Source organism: Manacus vitellinus, unplaced genomic scaffold (genome assembly GCF_001715985.3).
Source record: "Manacus vitellinus isolate BGI_N305 unplaced genomic scaffold, ASM171598v3 scaffold_8_pilon, whole genome shotgun sequence".
NCBI classification, from domain to species: Eukaryota; Metazoa; Chordata; class Aves; order Passeriformes; family Pipridae; genus Manacus; species Manacus vitellinus.
Genome location: NW_021940864.1, coordinates 20,193,390 through 20,205,941, shown reverse-complemented (window position 1 = coordinate 20,205,941; position 12,552 = coordinate 20,193,390). Strand labels below are relative to the sequence as shown.

Below are 12,552 nucleotides of genomic sequence, written 5' to 3'. Positions count from 1 at the left end.
CTGAGTACAGGGGAAGAATCGCTTCCCTGGACCTGCTGGCCACACTGTTCCTGATCCAGGCCAGGATGCCATTGGCCTTCTTGGCCACCTGGGCACACTGCTGGCTCATGTTCAGCTTTTTGGGAGTCTCAAAACTCCCAGGTCCCTTTCTACCTGGCTGCTCTCCAGCCACTCTGTGTCCAGCCTGTAGCGCTGCATGGGGTTGCTGTGACCAAAGTGCGGGAACCAGCACTTGGCCTTGTTGAACCTCATCCTGCTGGAATCAGCCCAACTCTCCAGTCTGTCCAGGTCCCTCCTGCCTTCCAGCTGATCGACACTCCCCTCAGCTTGTTGTCATCTGCAAATTTGCTAATGGTGGACTCAATCCCCTCATGTAAATCATCAGTAGATATATTAAACAGAAGTGGGCCCAACACTGATCCCTGGGGGACACCACTAGTGACCAACCACCAACTGGATGCAACCCCGTTCACCACCACTCTCTGGGCGCAGCCCTCCAGCCAGTTCTTAACCCAGCACAGAGTGCCCCTGTCCATGCCACCTTTTCCAGGAGTATGCTATGGGAGACGGTGTCAAAGGCTTTGCTGAAGTCCAGGTAGACCACATCCACAGCCTGTATTCATACAGTGTGTCTCACTGACAAGAGGGAAGAAAGAAAGGATTAATTTTAAAATTTCTGGAGAAATTGTTGAACAAGAGCCAAGTTCATACAGTCCCGTCTTTCAAATTTAAGAGTGTCAAAAATAATGAAATTAAAAAAGAAAAGGAAAAGAGGTTTATTTGGCATAATAGGGGGGCATTAGAAATCTTCTACCTCGCTCTTCACAAATTTCTAAAAGGTAAATTTAGGAATCGTGCAAATGTTGGTTCTTTATCACTTTAAATAGTAAAAAAGTATGTATGGTGGTAGGCTCTTGCATACCTTATCTCCCAACTTATGAAGTGCTGCAATTCTTGATGTTCTGTCATAAGTGCATCTGTCTTAATATTTAACTTACAGTCAGGAGCTTGCTTTTGAAATTAACCTTCCAGTTTTCCTCACTACATTCTGATTCTCATCATGTTGAAGAATTTGGTTATAAAATTGTTTATGTTGTAATATTTAAACCTTTAAAACCTTCATTATGTTAACTGTGAATTAAATGAGTTAAGTTCTAAGTATACTGTTCAACCTGCACCTTTCTGGTTGTTTTGTTTTTGTCACATACTCTTGAGAGTAAGTTTAAGATTTTGGTAGCGGGTGTCCCCTAGCAAATTTCAAGGACTTGCACATGCATATGGATATATAAACTGCCTATTTAAAACAGTCTGAGTAAAATAAAAATAACTCAGCAGTTGACATTATTACAAATGAGATGTTATCAATAAACCAAAACAGATGAGACAGGAAAAAAAAGTGTTTTCAACAGTTCAGGTTGTAAATTAATCTGGGTTTTATTAATAAACATTAATAATCAATGTTAATGGTGCTGTTTTTGAAGGTTCAATCACCTCAAGCAGTCCCACTGCCCAACCTGCTGAAGTGCTGTTGCAGGCTACTCCTCCCCACCGACGGGCTCGGTCTGCAGCGTGGTCGTACATATTTTTACCTGAGGAGGCTTGGTGTGACCTTACAATTCACCTTCCTGCAGCTGTCCTGCTCAAGGAGATCCACATCCAGCCTCACCTGGCCTCTCTGGCGAGTAAGTAGATTCACTGACATTGATGACAGTTCAAAAATGTGAAGGGTAGTATTTAGAAATAATACAAAGTGTAATCAGAGGAACTAAAGCTGAGAAGTTTTTTGAATAATGCCCATAAAATAAGTTTGCAAAGCTTACTAGTTCTGCTTTCCTTAAGAATGGAAGGCCCTACCCCTGCTCAGTTTCTTCTTGAGTGTAGTAGATGTCTTATGTTCCTGTTAATATGTAAAAAAAACCTTGTCATACTTCTCAAAACTTTCCTCAGTGAGAACATGATATTGGTCAAGGGTCTTCAGGCAAAATGTATGGTAGTTGGAAATAAGTATGAGATTTTCAGTTCTTATTGTTGTAGCTCTGATAGGGAAAAGTGTGGTGTTTTTAGTGACAGGACTTTTCTTTATCTGAAGTCTTTGAAATAAACTGTATATACCATGTATCGAAAGGCATATCCATTTTAACGTGTACCATCGCACAGCTCAAGTACTCCAGCTGCAGTTCTGTAGTAGCGTTTGCCTGAGATAATTTCAATAATTTTGTTCTCTTTTACATCGATACATCTTCAACACTTAAAATTTAAACGAGTACAGATTTTTAAATAGTGCTAAACCTTCTTATCTTACTCTGTAGCTTGCCCTTCATCAGTGTCTGTTGAAATAAGCGCAGATGGTGTCAATATGTTACCTTTGTCAACTCCTGTTATCACAAGCGGACTCACCTACATAAAGATCCAGCTGGTAAAAGCTGAAGTTGCCTCAGCCGTCTGCCTTCGTCTCCATCGTCCTCGGGATGCCAGTACCCTGGGGCTCTCTCAGATCAAACTGTTGGGCCTCACAGCCTTCGGAAACACGTCCTCTGCAACCGTCAATAATCCCTTCCTTCCCTCTGAGGATCAGGTCTCTAAAACAAGGTAAGGCTCTGGGATCAGTGGACAGTGTACTAGTTCATGGTTTAGGGGTTTTTTCCATGGTGTTTTCTGCTCTGTGTCAGGTGTTTCAGTAGCAAACTGTGCCTTTTTTTTCCAATACAGAAGGTAAATATAAGCGGTACTTCTCACTTATTTAATTGCATGCTTAAATCTGCATATGTAAAAGGGAACGTTTCACCCCTGCAATGGTGAAAGAATACAAAGCCCAGGAAAGCATTTAGAGTTGCATTTTGTGTTTTTAATGAGTAGGCAGTTGTCAAAAAAAATGAAGTACCGAAATATTTCTTATTCTTATTGAAGTCAATAGAGTTACATAATTTTTGGAGCAGGAATAGAAATAGAACAATGGAATGTTTTTTGGAAGTCATATCTAATATTGGTGTTTGCAAACATTTGAGAAATAGGAACTGAATGTTGTTACAATTCTGGCATATCAGCAAGATTTCTTTTCAAAAGCTTTTATTTGGTTAGGTGACATGTTGAGTTTCTTACTCATTTTTAAATAAAAATAAAAAACCCTTAAAGATTTTAAAAACAAGTGTCAAAGTTTTTCAACTTTGAATTTGATGTGTGGATTTTTTAGATTTTCTTGTTCTTAAATTTAGCTTATTAAATTGTAAAAACTCATTAATTGAAATATTTCATCTTTGAATCTCAGTGTTTATGAATTTGAAAAGAGAGCATTGGAAAGTTTTAAAAACCTTTCTTTTTCTGGGAAAAACTTTGAGACCATAAGTAAATTTAGAGAATATGAATACTGCTTAGTGTATATTTAATAAAAGCTGTATAACTGAAATTGGTCTTTGCTCTTGAATAGCAGTAAAAAAAATTTTTATAGCCAAATTATACCACTGATATATTTTTATATCAGAAAAGGTTATAATACAGACACACAAGAATAATCAGTATCTAAAGAAAGATTGCGAGTGTATGTTCTTCATGTCTTGACATGTTTTATTATGGCTTTCAGCTTAATTTTGTAAGTATCTCAAGAAAGTAATGATATGATAGCTATATTCAATAAACTTGGATATAATTTTGGTTTAGACATAACAGAGAACTTGCTCTCTTCTAATTAATAAATCTAATGCATTTAGGAGTACATTATTCCTGAAATAAAATTGTAAGTTTAATTTAAGATCTGTATGTAAGTTTGCCTTTTTTTGAACTATGATAAAGGTTAACTGTGAAAACAAGTTAACCTGCTAGTTTAGAATTTGTCAGTGAAATGATGCCATTTATTTTGCATACAACTTAGGTTGCCGTATTGTTCATGATGCTAGTTTGAATAGTAATGGATTTTATAAATAAAGTCTAATTAATGTGTTTCCAAATTGATTCAATTACGATAGGTTTAGTTCTCAGGATTTATTATTAAAAGGAATTCTGAATGATATTGTCAAAGAATAAGAAAGACATGAGAGAAATATAGTGGCTCACACATTTTTAATTGCCGTGCTTTTTCTGTATGTATTTTAAGTCATGTTCCTTAAGGTTCAGTATAAGTTATTGTAGATGTGTATGACTGTAAAAGTTTGTAATGTCGGGGAATTTGTTCAGGTGTATAATTTTAATGCCAACTACTATTGCATCTCAGCTTCTTTTAATGTAAAAAACCCAAAAAACAAGGAAAAAACCAAACAAAACAAAAAACCAAACAAAACAAAAAACCAAACCAAACAAACAAAAAACCCCAACAACAATCCACAACAACCAAAAGAACCCAAACCCAAAACCACCCTACACCCTTCCACTTATATAAACATGTCCCCTTCTATCCTTCCCCCAGTAGGTTGGCCCTATTGGAAGAAATACATATGAGAATTGAGAAATCTTGAGAAACTTTGGTACTGAAACTTGCAGGCTCTTAACTTTTCCTACCCACAAATCCTGCCTTTCTTACAATCTTAATCCAATGATTGTAACAGCATTACTAATGTTTATTACATTGTGGTCTTACATTCAGGCATTTGCTTTGCTCAGATGGTGTTTGATCATGACACAGAAGTTTTCTGCAGTACTTGTCCTGTAGTCTAATACAGGTAGTTGTGCTATAGATGAAAAATAACATAATAAGAAAATAATACATTAGCTCATTTTTATGTTTTCCTTTTCAGTATTGGATGGTTAAGATTATTACACCACTGCCTCACTCACATAAGTGATTTGGAAGGAATGATGGCTAGTGCTGCAGCACCCACGGCTAATCTGTTGCAGACATGTGCTGCTTTACTAATGTCACCTTACTGTGGTATGCATTCTCCAAATATTGAGGCTGTACTTGTAAAAATTGGGCTTCAGTCCACCAGAATCGGCCTAAAATTGATTGACATTCTTCTAAGAAACTGCTCAGCATCAGGGAGCGATCCTGCAGGTGAGTGCAATGTATTTCTTTTCAGCTGTTGCTTAAAAACATTGCTTGTATAGAAGTACAAGTAGAGTATATTTGCATGTTACTTTCACATTCGGAATCTGGGTTGCCAGAACTTGCCACTGTGTTTTGTTATACTTTTGAGTATCACAGTCTTTGTACGTGGGTAGTTCTGCAATAGTAGAGCAGTGGATTCAGGATTGTTTTGGGTTTTCAGAATTAGGTAATGTTTTGAAGACAAAGAGTAGGATGTGCAATGTATCCTAAGTGTCTCTTACTATAGATACTATGTCTAGATGTTTCAAAATAAAAAGCATCCATAAGCAGTGCTAAGGAAAACAAACAGCAATATTTGAGCAGCAATAGTCAGTATGAATTCTGAATAACACTAAACGTTGGAAATCTTTGTATGTGGAGGTATGTAATTAAGATAGAACTACAGTCTATATCCCACAGTGAAATTCTGCAGAAGCTGTTCTGTTAATGCACTGGGGGTTTTGTATTTATGGTTTCGCACCACTTTGCTGTTTTGTATCTTTTAAATGAAGAAAACTAAATTCCTATTTTTCCTTTTTGGAGGTTGCTAATAGAAAACACTCTTTTTAAAATGGCTTCCATGACTTCTCTTTCCGTGAGTTAGCATTTCAGTGTAGATTGCTATCTTTTGCTGGAATGATGTTAGATAAGAGAGTAGTTTCCGGCAGGGCAGGAGATGAACACAGTGAGAAGATGAATAGGAAATAATCTGAGGAAATCTTCAGCTCTTAGTCCCATTGATGGAAATGGGAGTTAAATAAGCTTCCAGTTTGAAATAAGTGTTTGCTTCTGTGAAGCATGAGGTTTAATAGCTTTATTGGAATTAGTCATGCCTTTTTGGAATATGTTGAAGAAAATCCTACTATGTAAACTTTTAAGTCCTGTATCTGATAAATGTAATGGCTTTTCCTTTCATAGTAAAGCTGAACATTGCATTGAACATATAAAATGCTCAGTTTTGAGGCAATGGTGTGTTTTAAGAATTGCATCCTTATGTTAATGGCGAAACTTAATTAAATGTTAATATTGCAATTCTATAATGTCATTAGTGCACTTTAAAAATATATATGTAAGTACTTCTGTTATTTCCCCTCCCCTTTTCTTTTTTTAACGCGGCAAGATCTGAATAGCCCTTTACTGTTTGGAAGATTAAATGGTCTCTCTTCTGACTCCACAATAGACATTCTTTATCAGCTTGGAACAACTCAAGACCCTGGAACAAAAGATAGGTAATGTTACTTGGGTTGTCATGTGGAAGCTTATACAAAAATAGTTGGCTAAATGGTGCTTGATATTAGTTTACAAAATAAAACTCTTTTGAAATCTGATTGTTACAAGATAGTGGAAGTGCAGAAATCTGGAGAAGCTTTCCTGCTTTCTCTTCTAGCTCTTTGCATGCCTTTTTTTCTGCTCTTATGAATGTGATAAAATTTTGATTTTCAACCGACTTTTCTCTCAAACACTCAGGACTCAGTTACCTGCTATATTTTCTTTTTCTGTAGAAAGTTGATATTTGACTATCCAAGATAAGTGCTTTAAATTAATTTTAGCCCTGATCTAAGTCTTGAGAAAACAGAGCTTGAGCTCACTCTTGAACTTTACTTCCAAGGAATAGATAAATGCGTAAATTGGATTACAAAAAAAAGCAAGCTAATTTGGTTTTGAGTGTTTCTTTGATCCTTTATAATGTGCAACATCATCTTGCCTTACAGAATTCAAGCATTGCTGAAATGGGTCAGTGACTCTGCAAGAGTTGCAGCCATGAAAAAAGGTGGCCGGGTCAGCTACATTTGTCCAAATAGCTCAACGAGAGAGTATGGTCTTTTGATGCCATCCCCTTCCCACTTGCATTGTGTGGCAGCAATTTTGTGGCACAGTTACGAATTGCTTGTTGAATATGATTTACCAGCATTACTCGACAGAGAGCTTTTTGAGTAAGTATAGCAGTTTTGCAACACATTATTTTTATAACTGAACTGTTTAGTTGACTAAAATGATACAAATGAGTGCACTTACTCATGTTTCTGTTTATGAGATCTTTTAGTGGACTAATCTTGTTGATATTGTTTGCAGTAATTTTCACAGTACTTATAAGTGATCTTCATTAGTATACTGTTATATAAGCATTATTTTATTTGCTGTGGTATCCAGTATCTGTAACAGATAGCTGAGAACTAGGAAACCGGGGGAATTTTTTTCTTGAAGTTTTTTATTTGGACTTTTGTTATGGCCAAATTATGTTATGTTATGTTTATTTGAAAAACATAAAACCAGAAAATCTGTAGTGAATCTTAAACTATGAATTTGCTGGATGTTGGTGGGCTCTAAAGAGAAGTTCACCCTAAACACTAAATATGTACTCTTAGTGACTCCAATTTGAAAATGTATGCGTTAATATTCATAATTTCTGTTGCTTAACCATCTCTTCTGTTTAAAGAAAACAAAAAAAGAGAAGCCACATAACTTTGTTTCATGTGCTTTATAGAAATGCAGCTGTTAAATTACTGTATCTAGTCAAGCGTCTTTCATTTGTGCCATTGAATACAATTCCAGTTAATGAAAGGAACTTCGCACACGTAATTTTGTTGTTGCCCTTTTTCTATTACCTTACTGTCTCCTTTAGGCACAGACAAATATTCGAACACCAGGAAGTGTATAATTTACAGTTATAGGTACAAGCACATAGAGCTTGTATGGATGTGCAACGTGATGTCTTTAGGTTCATGATTACAAGTGAGACATTTTCTGAAGACACTTCAGTGATATTGTCATATAAATAATTGTTAATTCAAAATGACCTTGTTCATTTTGAGAGTCAATTTAAGGATTTTAAATTGCAAGTCAGTTCTTTTAGCAATACGCTTTAACAAAAATACATTTTCAGGATATATTTTCACATTTGAAAAGGAAAATCTTTAACAGACTTCCTACAATGGATAGCCCATTTAGATTTATAATAGATATATAAGTGGGTTTCACAACTGAGTTCCTGTTCCTGAGAGTATGTTGTTTTCAGGGCAAAATGAAAGAATACTAATAAAACCATAGTACCTAGTTTGACTACTCATGTTGTAGTATAGCCCCATTCCTCTACCTCCTGCCAGATAAAAAAACTATATCTCATATCAACCACCATCTGGAGCAAATTCTAAAAAACATTTTTTAATAAATGTAAAAACATTGGTGTCAGACTTAGGGATAAATAATTCTTCTAATAAAAATAACTTTTCATCTGTATTCTTCATCCTCTTTGATATTGTAACTTTTGAAATATTTTAATGGTTTCTAGCTATAACTCCCCAAGTTTCTTTTTCATGTGATAACTTACTTTTTTCTTGGAAATATTTTCTCATCATCGCCATTTTCCATTTCAATTTTTTTGCTTTGGCCAGTGGATACTAATGCTTAGTTATTTTTAAATACGCATTTGGAAAAAGAAATCTTATTTTACATAGAGCATGAACTTATCCAGAAAATTTTGGCATTAGGATTGCGTGACTGTATAGTTGGAGAGGAGTTTAAGTGTAGCTTAATTATATGTGGACTTTGGGAAATTGTGACTATCTTTCCAGAGTTATGGGTCATTTGGTCACTGAAATGAGTTTTGTGTTGGGGAGGGGTTTTATCAGCCATTCTCTAGACTGGTGATAAACTTTTGGTTAGACCCGTGCTCTGTTCTGCTTTCTCAGAGTGCCCTTAGTCTAAACACAGAATAACATTTCCATCCAGAAGAGGGAAAAACAATCCTTGTCTTCAAATGGGAATGTAATATGCATCCAATGTATATTTGGATGTAATGATACATCCAAACTTACTTAATAACCTAGCATTGAAGTGGCAAGTGTGTGTTCACCTTTGTATGTAAATGTTAAGCTAATGTAACTTAGATATGGTGTCAAGGTACTGGGAATGCAGTTTGGAAAACTGCGGGAGTTTTTTTAAGTATTTCACCTACTCTAAACAAGTCTGTGTGAAGAAAGGATCATTTCACTATTTTACAAGTACCACTTCTGAAATTTAGGCTTGAATAACAGGAGCTAAATTAGCTTCTGCATTCATGTGGCTTGGATTAGCATTCAAGCAGATTGTGCTTGGATGTAAGTGAGCTCAAAGGTAGGTGGGATTTTAATATCTCTGAGGAATAATTCTGTTGTTAACTTGCATCCTAAATTTAAGTTAAACAAGGGGACAGCAAGGGTAGTGTTGTTCAACCAACAAGATTGCTGCTACTTTCCCTTTTTTGTGCAGCATCTTTAGGTAGAAGCCCAATAAAGCAAATCCTAAAAAAATTTTGGAAAGATGATAAATTACTTTCAGTTCTTACAGAGGATTGGGACCTGTGCATGTGTGTGAGATCCTAATAGCTGCAGCACAAAGAGGTTGCAGTTGGTTAAAAAACAGATAAGATGTCGACAACTGACAAAAGACTGAAATGTGTTTTTCGTGTGCAGCATACCAGAAAAGTTGGGTTTATATCTATTTTAAATACAATACAAGGAAAGTAATTTAAGCATACAGTTAAGAAATGCCTTCTGGGTAATCAGTGTCCTGCTTTCAGGCTCAGCACAGTGTTTTACAACAGCATCTACAGTAGTTAATCATAAATATGGACAGATGGCTTATGAACTAATGGAAAAAATGGAAATATGAGTGGCAAACTGTGTACTGACATGAGTTTCTATCTTCTACAGGTCACTGTTTAACTGGTCCATGTCTCTTCCCTGCAACATGGTTTTGAAGAAAGCTGTTGACAGTTTGCTTTGCTCAATGTGCCACATCCACCCAAATTATTTTTCCTTACTGATGGGATGGATGGGTATCACTCCTCCTCCAATGCAGTGTCAACACAGACTGTCTATGACTGATGACAGCAAAAAACAGGACCTTAGTTCGTCTTTAACAGATGACTCTAAAAATGCACAAGCCCCTCTTGCACTAACAGAATCTCACCTGGCTACTCTTGCTGCCTCATCTCAGTCTCCTGAAGCTATCAAGCAGTTATTGGACTCAGGTTTGCCTTCACTGCTCGTAAGAAGTCTTGCTAGTTTTTGCTTTAACCATACTTCTAGCTCTGACTGCACTGCACAATCAATGGATGTCACCCAGGACAGGCTCAGGAGGCATCATGTTCCACAGCACTTTAATAAAATGCCTATCACGGCAGACCTGGTTGCTCCTGTTCTCAGGTTTTTGACAGAAGTTGGCAACAGCCACATGATGAAGGATTGGTTGGGTGGCTCTGAAGTCAATCCACTGTGGACAGCACTTTTATTTCTGTTGTGCCATTCTGGTGCTACCTCTGGAGGACACAATATGACGGCGCAGCAGACCAGTGCAAGATCTAGCTTGCTTTCTTCGACTGTAACAACAGGATTGACCACTCAGCAGAGGACAGCAATTGAAAATGCAACAGTTGCTTTCTTCTTACAGTGCATCTCTTGCCATCCGAATAACCAGAGACTTATGGCACAGGTGAGAGAGAAAAATAATAATGTTTTAATCTATTAGTAGCTTCAGCTAACTTTCAAAACTTTCTATGTTTTTTATCTTTCTTTCGTATAATTTGGAGTTTTGTAAGCTGTTATTGACTGGGAAAGTTTTATATTAAAATTGTTAGCTTTTTGATCTGAATCTGAAAAGTATAAAAGTGTTTTGGCATGACCATGCAGTCCTGTGTTTAGATTTGTATTCCTCTTGGTTAAGAGGAATAAACTTTAGACCAAAATGCAAAAGACTGTATTTAATTGGATAGGTCTAAACTTCTGTGAAATGGACTTTGAACATCAATCTTCATACACATATTTAATATTAGTCACCTAAGGAAATTTCTTGGCAAGTTTGCTTGTGCAACCTGTGTCCAAGGAAATACAGGCTGTATATTGCAGAATATGGCTTTGCATTTGCCATTCTAGTGCAAAATCAGCTATCTTCCTCACCTTCATTAACCTTGCCAACCTAGCTGAATAAGAGTATAATGAAAAAAAGGTTTTTCAGTATTAAGTATGATGATACCCTGGGAAGAGGTAGACCTCAGTAAAAAAATTGGGTCAGTTCTCTGTTAATGGCTGGTAGTAATACTGCAATATGCAGTGGGAAATTTTTACTTTAGAAATTCAAAAGCTGTGTTTCTAACTATTTTATTTTCAGGTTTTTATCTTTTTGAGTAGTCTATGTATTCATAATTGCTTTGCTATAGTCAGTGTTTAGAACTTTTATATAAAGAACCTTATTTGCTGCTGGTATTTTCTTCAATGGTGCTCATTTCTGATCTGGTTTGAATGATAACTGGAAGGTAAATCTCAGGCACTGCCTATTGTGACCATGTAGAGCTGTATTTTAGAGACCTAAATATAGAAATATTTTAACTCTGATGTCATTTTGCATTCTCAGGTTCTCTGTGAATTGTTTCAGTCCTCTCCTCAGCGTGGGAACCTCCCAACCTCTGGAAATATTTCAGGATTTATTAGAAGGCTTTTTTTGCAGCTGATGCTGGAGGATGAGAAAGTGACTTTGTTTCTTCAGTCCCCTTGTCCAGTAAGAATTTTTGATACCGTATGGTAAACATGGAATAAATTTAGCCTTTATAAACAAAGTTTGGGTATATTCAACTTTGAAATGTCACACAGCAGCTTTTCCTGCTGCACACGTGAAATTCTGGAAAGTGCTGTTGAATTGTAAGTTGGCATTTTAGAAAAAAATTCAAGGCACTGTGTTAAGATAAAGTCATCTTGTTGAAAATATACTGCTTCTGAAGGATCTGACAACTGAATTTATCTTATATAAGACTTTTTATAAGTATCCTTACACACTAGCAGCAAATACAGATAGAATATCTAGTCCTTTCAGTAGTCCTTATCAGTTTCATTAAGGATTGGTCATAGTCAGAATTGGCGGAGATCCTTCAGCATTAGCCAAAATGCCATGAATAAATTCTTGAGTGACAAATACTTGAATTAATTTATAAAGCAGATGTATGCTTTATGCTTCCACATACTTCACTGGAACAGAACTGTAATTAATGTCTGAAGTGTTCTCCATTGAAGGCTGTGAATAAAAAAAAATGGGAAAAACAGAAGTTATTAAAAGATCTGATACTCTCAGCCAGGAAAAAAAATATTTTCTGTTTTGGTTTCTGCATCTCAGAAGTAAAGTACTACATGAGATATATGACAGGGAAACTGGATCAGATAGTATATAAAATGGAAAAGGAGAGACAAATACAGTTTTACCACAAACATTTAAATGTTTGTTTTAACCTGCCTGACTAGTTGTTAACAGGGCCATTGATAATGTAGTAAAGTAATATCAGTTTTCTACTAATTTTTTTACATACAACAGATTTTCACAGAAAACTGTTACTAGATATGGAAAAGCAGGAAACAAATCTTGAAATTGTCATAATTCAGTTTCTTCTATTAAAAACACCGGGAAACAGTCTATTTTTACTGAGAAGATTCCTCCTCTAACAGGAGAAAATCCTTAAAAATAATGTGGATGTAGAACATATACTTCTAGTATATCCAACAGCATAACTTTTC

General features: G+C 36.0%; 1 protein-coding gene across 1 annotated transcript in view; it reads left to right on the top strand.

The window, feature by feature from the left end:
• The window catches only part of BIRC6 (baculoviral IAP repeat containing 6), a 173,569-nt gene that overhangs the window by 92,654 nt on the left and 68,363 nt on the right, over positions 1–12,552 (top strand). Inside the window, 7 exon segments of the mRNA XM_029965115.1 lie at positions 1,482–1,682; positions 2,310–2,589; positions 4,725–4,981; positions 6,135–6,243; positions 6,727–6,948; positions 9,706–10,486; positions 11,405–11,548. Coding sequence (XP_029820975.1) covers positions 1,482–1,682; positions 2,310–2,589; positions 4,725–4,981; positions 6,135–6,243; positions 6,727–6,948; positions 9,706–10,486; positions 11,405–11,548 — 1,994 coding nt within the window.